Source organism: Paramisgurnus dabryanus, chromosome 15 (assembly GCF_030506205.2).
Source record: "Paramisgurnus dabryanus chromosome 15, PD_genome_1.1, whole genome shotgun sequence".
Taxonomy (NCBI): Eukaryota; Metazoa; Chordata; class Actinopteri; order Cypriniformes; family Cobitidae; genus Paramisgurnus; species Paramisgurnus dabryanus.
Genome location: NC_133351.1, coordinates 16,084,735 through 16,100,331, shown reverse-complemented (window position 1 = coordinate 16,100,331; position 15,597 = coordinate 16,084,735). Strand labels below are relative to the sequence as shown.

General features: G+C 37.0%; 1 protein-coding gene across 4 annotated transcripts in view; it reads right to left on the bottom strand.

Moving 5' to 3' along the window:
- The window catches only part of il1rapl1a (interleukin 1 receptor accessory protein-like 1a), a 108,609-nt gene that overhangs the window by 48,883 nt on the left and 44,129 nt on the right, over positions 1–15,597 (bottom strand). For all 4 annotated transcript variants that reach the window (XM_065251700.2, XM_065251702.2, XM_065251701.2 and 1 more), the window contains 2 exons: positions 9,143–9,329; positions 8,851–9,004 (listed from right to left, as the gene is read on the bottom strand). In XM_065251700.2, the coding sequence (XP_065107772.1) occupies positions 8,851–9,004; positions 9,143–9,329 (341 nt within the window). The remainder of the gene's footprint in view (positions 1–8,850; positions 9,005–9,142; positions 9,330–15,597) is intronic.

Sequence of the window (15,597 nt, the reverse complement as noted above, 5' to 3'; positions counted from 1 at the left end):
TGAAAGTAAAAATGTTTTGGGAAAACTATTCCTTTAAAGTTGCCATGAAACGGAATTAGTGATTTTATTATTTCCCCATGCTGACATATATCCGACTTGGAATCGCTGTGATCTTTTACCAGACCCGCCCACCTGCCATACCATATGACGATGTGTTGGGGAAAGTTACTTTTGAAAGTAATGCATTACAATATTAAGTTACTCCCCAAAAAAGTAACTAATTGCATTACTTAGTTACTTTTCATGGAAAGTAATGCTTACGTTACTTTTTAGTTACTTTTGCATTACTTTTTCTTGGCTGAGGCTTGATCTCTTTCAGGCCTTGCAGGTGTAATGTGACTACGTTTAGTTTAATTCAGTACATATTTTTTTTTAATCTAATTAATTAAACTAAAAAAGTAACTTGCATTACTTTTTTGTAAAAGTAATTAAAATATGAATGTGTACATTTTAAAACCAATGTGTTACTTTACTCATTACTTCAGAAAAGTAATATTATTACGTAATGCACATTACTTAAAGTGTCCAAGGTTTTGGGCTGCCACTTAAATGACATAATTATTTAGATGCACTTTTCTCTGTGCTTTATCTCTATAATAGTCAATATTGCATAACTCTTTACAGCCAGTATGCAGTGTAGGGTAAATAATTCATGTGCCCCCCTGACTACTGTAACACTACTTTTCCATTACAAAAAAGCCAAACCCACGGCAAAGCTATAATGAATAGCACACACCTTAAAACGGCCAAAAGCTCCAGATGCGCACACACAGCTGTAACACTCACCAAACACCATGCCTTACCTAGCTCCAATATATACTACAAGATAAGCGCAGCGAGACCTTTAACCTGTAAAAGCTACAGTACTTGCAATGACCTAGCATTAGCTGAGAGCACGGTAAGCTGGTGAAACTAGGGCAGATTTGATGCTTGGGAGGACACAAGAATGTATTCATTGCGATCACTGCAGCACACTGCGATAGATGCGATCCACTTTAGTAGAGCATTCAGAAGATCTGACTCTATTTTCAGCGATGAGAGAGATTTTCATGCTGTGCATTATTCCTGTTCAGATGTCCTTGAGAAATAAACAGTGAGATAAAAGAGGCCTCTGAGGGAAAGAACTACTAGGGTTGAATGTAAAAAAGAAGGAATGTGTGTTACTGGCATTTATTCAATGCATAGCTCCTGTTCAGGAAACTGATTGGTCTACAGCTGTGCTGCTTCCGGGTGTGCCTAACATGTCCTACATCCATGATTATATTTGCAATTTAGCACTGACTCCCATACTTTAGTAGTGCTAAGGGGGCTTTAACATAACAAAAATCTAAAACTGCAAAGCTTTCTGTAACAGTAAGGTTTAGGAATGGGATACAAATAAAATCATTATCTCAGAATTAGAAAATAGAAGTAAGAAATCCACACATTGAACAAACGGATGGTTGTTACAGAGGTGACCTATGCCAGGTTTAGACTACACACTATCTTTGCCTGTTACGAAGTAAAAAAAAAAAAAAAACTAAATTCACTCATGAACTCATAGTCTGCCCTTGTACATGCAAATGAGGAAAACAAATTGTTGAATTAAGTCATTCATTTTGTTGTCTTTGCGCACAAAGAGTTCTCATTGCTTCATAATATTCTTATTAAACCACTGATGGCACATGGACTTTATGTTTTTCATGCTTTTCTGTGTCGGTTAAATAGCAGTCTACGGGACAGTCACAAGCCTCCATGTTTTCATCAGAAATATCTAAAAATTAGGGCTGTCAAAAGATTAATCGCGATTAATCGCATCCAAAATAAAAGTTTGTGTTTACATAACATATGTGTGTGTACTGTGTATAATTATTATTTATATATAAAAACACACCCAATCATGTATATATTTAAGAAAAAATTGTTATATTTATATATAAAATATTTATATTTATATATAATATAAATTATAGAAATGTATATACAGTATTTAAATGCAAATATTTCTTAAATATATACATGAATGTGTGTGTATTTATATATACATAATATTTATACACAGTACACACACATATGCTATGTAAACACAAACTTTTATGTTGGATGCGATTAATCGCGATTAATCTTTTGACAGCCCTACTAAAAATTAAAGAAAATCAAAGGATTTTGGAACGACGCAATGGGAAGGGATTTACGATAAAAAAAAATTCTGGGGTAAACTATCCCTTTAACAGAAATACTTGTTATATGGTACTGTGCAAAAGTCTAAGGCCACCATCACCAGCTTTGGTGTTTTAGCAAAGTTTTAATGTCCATCCACATTTTTTTTACTCTTTTTTTTAAGATACAAACCAAAAATACAGAAAATTAAAAACAAAACCACTTTAGAACTAACTGTCTTCTTCGGGCATCAGTCAGTATTTAGTGTGACCTCTCTTGGCACAAAACACATCTTGAGCTTTTTTTGAGGAGACTGAAGTCCTGAAGTCATTCGATTAGAATTAGAAATTAGGATTTAATTTCATTTAGGTTTAAGAGATCCTGCAGCTGCCTGCTATTGTTTAAGTGGAAGAGGAGTTTACCCTAAATACTTCACACTTCACCTTATACGTTTATACTGTTTTTAATACTACATACACATTTCCTGTATTTTCTGGTTGTATTCTAATAAAAAGACTTATATATGATCACTATACAATTGCAAAAACAGCAAATCTAATGGTAGCATGGTGCCATAAGAGTTTTGCACAGTAATATATATTTATATGTATATGGCTCTGTAACAGCAAAATTTGTATTACTGCGAGTTTACTAAAAATAACCCCAAAGTAATATGAAGCATCTATTTACATATGCATCTATGATCAGAGGTGATGCAAAAGAGTGAAGACGAGGACTAATTAGCATATTCATATCAATGGTCAAAGGAAAAACTTTTACATATGCCAGTATGATGCTCAAAGATGAGTTTTAAGTGATAAAATTATTGACTACAGGGGGACTTTAAGTTGTCATACTCTCACTTAGAAGCATCTGTAATGAATCCTTAATTAAATATGATTACATAACTCTCCACAGATTGGGATACACATGCGCACACACCGACATACACACACAAAACACACGCACACTTATCTTGTCCTGATTAGACCTGACAGATGCATGGTGTAAAGAGCATGTGTAAAGTATGTGAGATCACAGCCCCATGTGTACCATGGGGGATTTAAAGACCACAGGGGCTCCAATCAACATGAAGATCAACGGATAAACACAAACAAAACACATTCTTACCCGCGTATCTACTTGTAACCACTAAATACCTACCCTGCCACTCAGCACCGGTTCCCTGCCAGTCCACAGTATGTGTAATCTCTTCTGTCTACGGGTGACTGGATTGAATCTGAGCATCTGCCCTCCCCTGATTGTTGCCATGGTGATTTAGTGAGAAGGGCACAGGTGGGTACAGGTGGGAGAGGTGTAGAATGGTTGGCACCGTCCCCGGAACACTCCACTGAAAGTCCCTTCCGGGCACACGCGCTTACACTGCTCCAAACCTGCCGTTGGCATGGACACCACGCATGTGTCCATGGAAACCACATTGTCTGTACTAAAATAGCAATAGGAAACGCAAGCTACTTTTGGAAACTGTTTGCCAGCAAGAACTACTTCAACGAGACCGCACTAACACACAGCTCCATAGCCGGCAGCTAAAAACCTAACAAATGGATTTTTTGGGTCCCGTCAGTATTAATTTAAAAAATAACCCAAAGGAAAATGTTATTGCTCAGTGGTTCCTCCTTCAGAACTCAGGAGATTTGGAAGCCTTAGTTCCTTATACACAAATGAAACAATTCTTGACACACTATATAAATGTTAACTGCTTGTAAATAAATTGGCATTAACTCAAATCATTTGGTGAAGAAGAATTGGATGAAAATAGTTCATGTTTCATATGAAATCCCAGAGCAATTCTGGTCATTCTGAGCTCTATTTTTTGACAATGTCTGATCTTTTCTGGGACACCAAGAGGAGATACATGTAAGATTTTTTAAAGGGACACTCCACATTTTTTGAAAATATGCTCATTTTCCAGCTCCCCTAGAGTTTAATATTTGATTTCTACCGTTTTGGAATCCATTCAGCTGGTATCCGGGTCTGGTGCTACCACTTTTAGCATAGCTTAGCACACTCCATTGAATCTGATTAGACCATTAGCATCGTGCTAAAAAATAACCAAAGAGTTTCAATATTTTTCCTATTTAAAACCTGACTCTTCTGTAGTTAAATCGTGTACTAAGACTGACAGAAAATTAAAAGTTGTGATTTTCTAGGCAGATATGGCTCTCATTCTGGTGTAATAATCAAGAACTTTGCTGCTGTAACATGGCTGCAGGAGGCACAATGATATTATGCAGTGCCAGAAAATAGTCCCCTGCTATTGAAAGTTACTATGGAGACTATTTTCGGCTTCTGCGTAATATCATTACCAGAATGAGAGTATAGCTCCTAGCCATATCTGCCTAGAAAATCACAACTTTTAATTTTCTGTCTTAGTACACAATGTCACTGCAGAGGAGTCAAGTTTTAAATAGGAAAAATATTGAAACTCTTTGGTTAATTTAGAGCATGATGCTAAATGGTCTAATCAGATTCAATGGATTGTGCTAAGCTATGCTAAAAGTGGTACCGCCAGACCCGGAGTTCGTATGAATTAATTCCAAAACTGTACAAATCAAATGTTTCACTCTAGGGGATCTGGAAAATGAATATACTTTCAAAAAAAGTGGATTGTCCCTTTAAGTCAGAAAAATGTGTGAAGCAGATGCAAGCAAAAGTCTCAATTTGCTCTCTGTTTAATCTCAACGCTGCCTAGAAGAAACAATTGAGATAACAAAGCGATCTCATTCTTGATTTCTTCCTAAGGGAAATTACGGTAGTTTAAAAGACAGTGCCACTCTTTCAGAAACATTCATTCTGCAGAGACATGATTCCAACTACAACATTCAAAAACAGCATTTTACATGACCTGTGGTTAACAAGATATGCAAAAAAGGCCCAGAGAAAAATTAAATAGTAATGAATAACCCAGATAATGAATAATTCCATTTGGTGGAAGTTTTTGATAAACTTAAGGATGAAATGCTTGCTTCATTTAGAAAATGTCAAAATAAAAATCTTATTTGTAACATACATAGAGAATTTCATTGTTACGAAACCACATTTCCCTCACAAACCATTGGTTTTAAGAGATATTTTCCCCACAGTGTGTGATGGCCTCGAATATAATGAAGTGATATTAAAAAAGAAGATTTTTTCCATTAAGTGATCCTTCTTAGAAAAAAATCTGATGCTTGCATTCATTACTGAGTACCTCAACCATTTCTAACGATATATTCTCTGTTGCCATTATTCCTATTAAAACCATCTATAGCTATTTATTGTTTATTCCATCTTTGTAGCACAATATCTATGTTTTTGAATTTAAGCAAAGCCCGATCACTGGATGAGTGTGAGGGCACCAGACAGGTCAGGGGTGTCTGCAAGATACCCAAATCGATGAGAAACGTTGTGCCTGTGGCCTGTAGATAAATACCAGCACAGTCCTGCTCTGAAAAGCAACTATTCAGCTGCCAGAACCACTTCTTTGTCCCATTAATATCACAATCCCTTCTATCACTGATATCTTGAGTTTACACCCGACTACACACACATGCACTCGCAGAGAAAGTCCATCTTCAGCATTGCACCTCGATCATCTTTACTCTGTTTGTGTGTGTGTGCGCGTACGCAATGCGCACGATTACCTGTTTAGACACACATTTTGGACCTCTGCCTCGACAGAAGACGTACAATGGTTCTGATTCACATCATCGGCCGGGTATTTTTGTAGGTCAGCTTCACGCTTTAGATTTTCAGACATGCACGCACGCACTCGAGCACAAAAAACTGGCTGCTCCAATCTTTGTTGTCGAAAACCATGTCTGCAGTAATAGACTGTCTGTAAGCACTCAAAAACAAGAAAATGATTCTGTGTTTTTCCGCTAACTTCCTCCCTCAGGCGTACAGGCGGTTCCACCAGATAACCCGCCGCAGAGATGTACCGTCGAGGCAGGTTTTTGTAGCAATTATAGAGACGTATGACCGTAACCAGCTCAAAACAAATTGAGGTGTGCTGTTATGATTCTGCTATAAGTCTCCAAACATGAAACGTCTGTTTCCATGGGTGTGGGTTAAATTGAGCCGTGGACTAAATTGTGCTGTTAATGGTGGTTTTTCCATTGAGAATCATTTGCGGTCCTGGACTACAACTTCAATCCAGGAAATCGTCCCAGAGAGCGTAATGCAGTCCTAAAATAGGCTTTAAATGAGTGCTGGAAGAGCACTGCAGAATGTTTAAATAGGTTTCAACAAAATGAGGGTTCAGAAATGAAAAAAGAACGACGTTTGACCTCATTTCAACTGTATGTGTTGTATTATTGACCTACCATCAAGGCAGAAGGGGTCAAGCACACAAGGGGGCAATAAAAATTTGTTTAAACACAGACAGAGATGTTTAAGCGTAAAAATATTGACTTTTTCCACTGACAGCTTTGCATTGTGTCTGTATAAATGTCATTCTCTATCTCTTTCTCAATCTCTCTGTGTGTATGTGTGGAAAAAAAGCAGTAATGGAGGTCAAATGTGTGCAGTGACTTGTGCAAATACAGTATGAGCTATTGTGCTCATGGGAAGGCAAGTTTAGATTCTGATCCTATTCTCACACTCTTGATCCACTTTACTTTCTCTCTCGACAAGAAAGGCCAAAAGCCCATGAATTAAAACATGAAAATGTTTTAAAATGTGTGAAAGTGCATGGTTGTGCTACAATAAAGCCCTTCAACACTGCATTTACCACTATAATGACCCTCACGGGGCACTTTAAAGTGAACTCTGTTCATTTTATGAACTTTATGTTACAGCTGCCATGTTGTCTGTGGCACTGGAAACAACCGGATAAGTAATTAGATTTTACTTTCTATAGAAAATGTGGACATGTTTCCCTGCACAAACTTGTCTTTACAGTACACGGGTCAATGGATATAAAGGGGTTTGCACACTGGACAAGAAGCGCCACGCCATGAATCTAAAAACAGAACACATTATTTTCTATGAATGTTTGCACACCGGTGGCTGACGGCTGTGACTCTGTACACTGCTCAAATCCCTGTTGGCCCCTCACATAGTTTAACATAAACTAATCATGGGCTCTATCTTACACCCGGTGCAATGCAGCGCAATGCGTGACGCAAGTGTCTTTTGCTAGTTTCCACCCTGCGCAATTATCATTTTCATGTTTAAAGCCACGTTGTTTAAAAAGCGAATGCATTTGCGCCCCCTTTTGGGCCCATGGGCGGTCTGGTCTGAAAACGAGGTGTGTTCAGGTGCATTGTTGGCGCGTTGCTATTTTGAGGCAACTAAAATAGACTACGCCATTGACCAACAAAAACGTGGTCTAAAGTCAATGGCGCAATATGTTTTTGTTATTTAAAGAGCGCAGTAGTAATATGCGCCTATAAACGGGACGACAACGCGGGTTTGCTTATTATATACATGAATGCGCAGCAGCACAAAAACGCTTTAAATATGAAATATTAAAGGATTGAATGTAAAAGATTATTATCGAGTCTCTTGGACATAAATGAGGACCGATTATTAGAAGGTGCAGCTGCTTCACCTGTAGCCTGGTAAGTAAATAAATGCTTTGGTTTAAACAAATGCATCTATTTCTAAATGTTTTTAAATGCTATTTTATGGATTTATTGTACATGATGACACTGTACCTGTGAATATTCTGAGATGAGAAACATTTTAAGTAATGCTTTGTAAAAAATCCCATGGCGCTGTCTTAGTGCTGAAACGCTTCGTTTGTAAATCCTTTATTTCTTGTTTGTATTTTTAGAGTACAAACCTTTTCTTGCATATTTGAAAATTATTTTATGAGATTACATTGATTTTGTAGGATATTAATACATTTACAGCAATTTAAAGCCTGCTATTTGTACTTCTATGACTGAAAGAAAAAGGCTTTTAAAAGGTTTTAATTCAAAAAATTAAAATTTCAATAAAAATGAAAACAACCAATTTTTAACATTATTCTTAAACTGGTGGCTTCTTCCTCAGCTTAGTTTTTCAGTTTACAAGGTCCATCATCTAAATAGGGATTACGCACAGCGCCAGCGCAACTGGCTTTTAAAGGGGATGAGAGATAAGACTCTCATTGGTTTATTGCACGGTACGCCCAAAACATACCCATTACTCAATAGGAAAATATATACAACCCTTTTCGAAACTGCGCTCGGCGCTTAAACCATTTTTCCTGTCATTAAATTAGCAAATAGTGGCATTGGACATGGCCATTTAGACGATGCGCTTAGATCGTTAAAATAGGGCCCCATATTTGTCCCAAATCATAGCCATTAACATTGGCTGCTAACGTATATTTGGCATTTTGAAGTAGACGCTATCTGACTAATCTTGCGCTATTTAATGTGCACTTCTGGTGTACGATACATAAGGGGTTGTCCTAGACACGATGCTATGCGGCATGCCGCTTCTCGTTCAGTGTGCGACCCCCTTAAAGGGGCCATGTCACCAGACTTTTTAAGATGTCAAATAAATCTTTGGTGTCCCTAGAGCACATATGTGAAGTTTTAGCTCAAAATACCATATACTGTAGATAATTTATTATAACATGCTAAAAAAACAGTATACTTAACATAAACCTTAATAAAGAAAAGTTTTTCATGACACCTAATCCATCAAAGCCCAAACAGCAACGAACATTACACGAGGTGCTCACACAAATCACACAGACCCCATGCTGTACATTACCTGTCACGCTCAGATACGTTGTCCGTCGCACCTGAAACCCTCCAAAAACCAGCTCACAGGTGTAATTGCCGATGTCATCATCCATCACTTCCTGTATGGACAGCATGTCTGAGGTCTGTAACACACTGGTCCTCCAATGCTGCACATTGCACTCCTGCACCCCAGAGAGCGAGTGAGCGAGCGAGAGAGAGAGAGAGAAAGTGCACAGACAGAGATGCATTACATTGAACATAAGCACCATCTCAGGCTTATGTATCGTTATAATGAAAACACACCATATCTCTTACTGTACCTTGTACCACGTTATCTGTGGTTTCTCTCCAGGCTGAATATAATCCTGGATATCAGGGCAGGAGATGTCTTTACTTTTGCCCAGTTCTGCTTTCTCGCTGTAGCGCAGTTTTGAGTTATAACATCCTGCTGTGTCATTATCAGCAACCAACAGAGTCATCGACACTTTCATACAAAATGTGGAATTCCTGTAACATAAACACAGAGTATATACATGCTGTGTGTAATCATACAAAAACTTCCTGACTCACTGAAAGACACAATTTGGTTATCTCACAACCAAATGAATAAAAAAACACATTTTATAAGAATAAGATGTGACTTCATTTATTCTACTTTGAAAGACAGAATTATGAAAAGCATACTGAAATCGAGGCTAAATATAACTGGAACTTAATGGCACATGGAGAGGAAATTAATCGAAAAAGTTTAAAGGGGTCATATCATTCTTTTTTATCACTTTAGTTTCCCTCAGGTCCACTTATAATGCAAGTCAAGATTTTTGTGTGTGCAAGAAACAGTACATATTTTAGTTTATTTTGCGTTTTTTTTATCTGTTAAAAATGCAAGTCAACACACTCCTCCACATCGATGTGTGTATCTTCATTAAAAGTGTGCAGTGTTTGTTTTGTCCATTGGGTTTGAGTTTAATAGTTGCTGATATGATTTGTTGAAATTTGACCTTTTCAATGTAATGACCTCACACCTCCTGCTGGGTTACCATGGATACAGAGTGCTTTGGGCGGCAACCTGCAATGCACTTGACTTTTGTAAAATGCAGAAACAAAATTTTGCCCAAAACACTCTGCCTCTCTAGGCCGATTAAATGTATAACAAAGGTTTTAAATATTTGTTTTGAGTACTTTTACGCTATGTCAAACGGCGCATTCAGCACAAGCTTGTTTTATCATTTCACAAACCTAAAAATATACTGAAAATGTATCTGTTTTCCTCTACCAGCATGTTGCTAGAATCTATTGTTTATGGTTTAATCAGCTCAACGCAACAACAACAACAATTTCCTGTTGCTAACTGTTTTATAATAAACAGATTGTAATACTTGAGTTTGCTTTGCTTTCCTCTGTTTTCAAAGAAAGGATCTTTACAATGCAGTATTACAGTATCCAATAACTCCAATGCAATCTCATAAGTGATAGATTTGAAATGCTCTAAAGTCAATAACTCACATGAAGAGTATAACAAAAGCCTCACAAATGATTCTTGAGACTTATCGTTTGGCTGGTTAGCTTCATCATGTTTCCATTGACAATGATTTAAAGGTTGCTGTGTAGTCTGAATAAATGTTTTGCATAATATAAGAATGCTTTATAATAGCAGACTTGATTTTGGAGGACTCTCAACAGTGGAGACACCTGCTTTTGGAGGACTCTTAACAGCGTGAAATAGTCTTTCCCTGTCTGTTGCAAAGATATCTAATAAAGATGAATCAGTCACATGACCTTTATTGCTCAGGTGAGGAAACTGAATGCCCATAAAAGTAAAATTAGCAGGATCCATGTCATGTTCTTCTGGGGCTGTATGAACCAGCTGAGTAAATGAAACTGAGATAAATGAGAGAATGCTAATGGCCGACTCTCTCCAGATATTGTATTATATCTCCTTCAGTGATTCCAAAGTAGTCCAAAGTAAGCATAGTGCAAAGGCAATAAATAAAAAAACAACATGTAAAAATACATAGTGCACAAAATAAAATTATTATTATTTTTAATTAGATTTATGTTTTATTTTTTTTAAATAAAGGTGCAACAAAAGGTCAAAGTGATTCCATTAAAAACTATTTCTGCTCCTACAAAGGTTCTTAAAAATATTTCTTTCTTACCATTTTATAGTCTACTACAGTATAGAAAAAAATGCACTACAAACAACCTTTTGTGAAAACTAAGCATTTTTATTAGGGATGCACCGATACCGATACTGGTATCGGGTATCGGCCTCGATACCACATTTTCTAAAGTACCCGTACTCGTTAAAAGTCCCCCAATACCTAGAATCGATACCACGGTCTGAGAAATGTCTATGTTTGAGCGGCGTGTAAGGGGTTAATGCCTCTTGTGTTGTCCAAAGAGGCAGAGTTTACAACAAACTGGAAAACTAGTCCTTTGTTTTTTTGTTAAATTATATGACTAAAGCTGTTACCTGTCAATTTAAATCATGTTTTTTTATTAAGTACTCGGTATCGGTATCGGCAAGTACTGAAATGCAAGTACTCGTACTCGTATTCCAAAAAAGTGGTATCAGTGCATCCCTAATTTTTATAGAACCATATAGACCAGTGGTAGGCAACGTCGGTCATGGACTGCCGATGTCCTGCAGATTTTAGCTCCAACCTAAAATTACTATTTAGACCTTGATTAGCTATTTCAGGTGTGCTTGATTGGAGCTGGAGCTAAAATCTGCAGGACATCGGCACTCCAGGACCGACGTTGCCTACCTCTGATATAGACGGTTTCAGCAGTAACAACAAAAACAAATGGCTTTTGTGGAACAAACGTAACTTCTGGTTTCAAAAAGGAATTAATAACAATAGAGTCCTTTTTGAGTAGTTTATTTCTGATAACTAGCAAAATACATAAGTAGATTACCTTAGTTCACAGAATATCTAAAACATATCAAAACTACACTGAGCTACACTGAAACTCTAGCGCGATGCTAAAATTAGTATGAAAAATTTGCTTCAGTTTTTTATAAATTGGTTATTATATCGGTATTACAGATTAACATGAAAACCCACCAGGAACAGTTTTTTTTACGCAAATGTTTTCTCTTAATTGACGAGATAACGTGTCAATGGCGGGGAAAGGGTTAATCTTTTGTGCACGTAGAAGACAAGTGCACAAAGTCGGCATTGCATTTAGCAGATTTCTCCAACAAAACAAACCAACAAAGATATTTAGCAGATTCTGACATCAATGCAATAATTCTGAATGGCGTGAGGCCAGGATTAAGCGGATGTGAAGCAAAGGTATTTGATAAACATATAATACATGCTGAGAGCCAGTATAATAACATTGATTTCTAATACATTCTGAAAAATAAAGCTACTATACCATAGAAGAACCATTTTTTTGGCTATAAATGCTTAAATCGGATGCACGTGTGTTGACGCGGTTAAGCGTCTTGACGGACAGGCTAGTGGCTAAACTGAACTCTGGAATAAATACCTTGTCGAAAATAACAAATGTTTTGGTTTCTTAAAGCTCCCATTACACAAGCTGTTTCTTCGTATGTTAATCTGGAGTACCTATAGAGTAGTATAGACCCTTTTACAGCCCTCGTGATCAAATAGCCTGTGTGCGCATTTTGGCAACGGAAGTGGTGTCATTCCCCATTGGTTCTAACATGTTAGTAACTCTGAAAGTTTATCAAAACGATTTCCCAGCTTTAAAATGTCTGGTTGTTGCGGTTGGTTGCACTAATATAATATACTAATATACGTATATGTATCTGGCCACTTTACATTTGGGCATCTGCTAACGTCTTCTATCCACTCCACTATAGAACACTGATCTGGTAGCTGTGATGAAAAAGCTGATATAGTCAACTTTTTAAAATAACTTTCTCTGTCTGTGTTGCTTCAGTGCTGATTTTTGCCATACTTCCATTGCCAAAATGCGCACACATCCTTCAAATCTCAGAAGATTCTTCAGTTTTATCAGATTTATAAATGACAGATCAGCTTTACTGATTCTTTCCGATAACGTATGAAAAAATTCGGAAGGAGTTACAAGATGCGGGTGGAGCGAGTCACGAGTCATGCAACACTTTATACAACACTGGATAATTTAAATTCACTCGATTTTTGTGTTGTTTATAAAATATGCACTTACGCACCTATTTCCAAAATAACACAAAAGTCTTACTTACCGCATGCAACTCATGCCCAGTTGGGACTTTTCAATGAAATCCAGCATTAAACAAACACACACGCAAAACTCTGCTGCTACCCCGGATAAGCAAACCATATCCATTGTTTCTATAATGCTGGCTTTCTTCTCCTTACATCCAAAAACACACTTCTTTTGTGCCATTGTTGAGTCTTGATAAAAACACAGCTGTTGCGTGAAGTGATGCCTGTGACTTCTAGCATCCCGGGTTCTGGCTCTCCCGCTGACTGACGTGTGGGCATGTTTTTCCGGGGAAGTGCCCATAAAAAAAGCGATACGTATAGCTTACCCCTGAAACATCAGCTGGACCCGAATTCGAAAGAAAAACATTCCGAAACTTGTACGAACCCTGGCAAACTGCATTCAGCAAAGAAATACTCTGTAACACGTCTAACTGCTTTTTTGACACTTTGCATTAATTAAGCATGAGGAAACCAACTCTTAAAGGGACACTCCACTTTTTTTGAAAATATGCTCATTTTCCAGCTCCCCTAGAGTTAAACATTTGATTCTTACCGTTTTGGAATCCATTCAGCCGAGATACGGGTTTGGGGCTACCACTTTTAGCATAGCTTAGCATAATCCATTGAATCTGATCAAACAAACAAAACCTATCTATCTTTATTTTTTCTCTTCCTATAAACTATTTTTAAATAATGTTTTTTGCAAAAAGCTGAAATAATTGCATTTTTGTGAAGCAATGATTATCAAAACATACAAAGAGTTTAAAATTAGTATGAAAAATTTGCTTCAGTTTTTTATAAATTGGTTATTATATCGGTATTACATATTAACATGAAAACCCACCAGGAACACATTTTTTTTTACGCAAATGTTTTCTCTTAATTGACGAGATAACGTGTCAATGGCGGGGAAAGGGTTAATCTTTTGTGCACGTAGAAGACAAGTGCACAAAGTCGGCATTGCATTTAGCAGATTTCTCCAACAAAACAAACGAAAAAACAGAGATAGATAGGTTTTGTTTGTTTGAAAGCAGAGGGTCTGTTCTTTCATTTGATATATTTGTATGTTTATATATTTTTAGAAGAAGATTTTCCTGGAAGGCATTTTGTGAAACTTTGTAAAAATCACAAAAAATGCTGGCGGCCAACTTTTCATATAAAAACTGGCGGTGAATAAGTTAATAAGATGAACGACGACGTGCACAACAATCATAGAAACTGGTGTCTCTTTTAAGTACTTGGACCTGAATACAACCAGTATGTGGAAGTCACATACTGGTTGTATTCAGCGCTCCCAATATGTAGTTCAATTTCTTTATTTTAACGTTCCGACTTTTGTTATTTGCAATGTTTCTAGTTGCATCTTTCGTGATTTTGCAATTGTTTCCTCTGTCTAGAGATGTGGATTTTCTTTAAAAATTGAGTTTTTTGTCATATAAACTTGCATGCACTTACAGGATTTTGGAGCTAAAGCAAGTCAAATTTGTTTAATAAAATGACTCAAGTGACATTTGTGAAAATAAAGCATTTCAATTACTGCCAAATCATCTTTTAATTGCCATTAAAGTGAAATAACTGAACCTAAACATAAGAGCCTGATAAAAAAATTCAATTTTCATTTACAAGAAAACATGTCAGACGCACTTACAGCATTCTCCATCTGAATGCCCATAAAAATTAAAGCATATATATATATATATATATATATAAAATACAGTGCATTCTTACTCAGCTTCTGAAATATATCCTGAAACATGTGATGTTGCTTTGAAATTTGTCCAAAATAATTTATCTGCGTTGAAATCTTAGAAGGTTTTTGTGACCACATTTCTGTCTGTACCACACCTATTAGGTCTTAAAATGCTAGGTAAGCAGCTTACCGGAGTTTAGAAAAGTTCCGCTTGCTAGAGCTCATGTCTCATTTTGCTTCTGTACTTGGTTTATAGTGTTCAAGATGTCAAAAAAAAAAAAAAAAACGTGCATACTGAAACTCTGTATTTGTCCTGAGGGAATGCTACGAATTAAGGCAGGAGAGTATTTAAAATTCACATCTTTTCCTTTCACCTGTCTTTCGTTCTGTCTGTCTTTAAAGCAAGCGCACACACAAACACGCACAGTGAGAGTGACATTATGTGATGCAAAAGTGAATTTGATGAGTAGATTATGTGCTTTGACCTCAAGTTGGTTGGATCCTGAGCAAATGAGGACCCTGGAGAGTTTCTTGACTGTTTAATATGTGTGACAGTGGCCTGCGGCATTATAGGAGAGTGCCGAGGTGTCGGTACTTGATTGATGGATGACAGAACGCTTCACTGTCCTCTGCCGTCTCTTACTGATTTCATTTCCAGTTTTACTGTCCCTAAGAAGACTTGGATGCAAACACACACTCACTGTATATATACATGAAGCTGCAAACACACACGCTATGATTCTTCTCAGCGTGCCATTGTTCTTGAAGGCTTTTGAAAGCCAATCAAAACGACCAAAGGAAGAAGTTAACCACGTTTCGTAATCCAGCTAATGTCCGAAAGGCATAGCGTGTGCTTGTGCCTCTCTGTGGATTTGCATATCTAAACACGCAAGTGTTC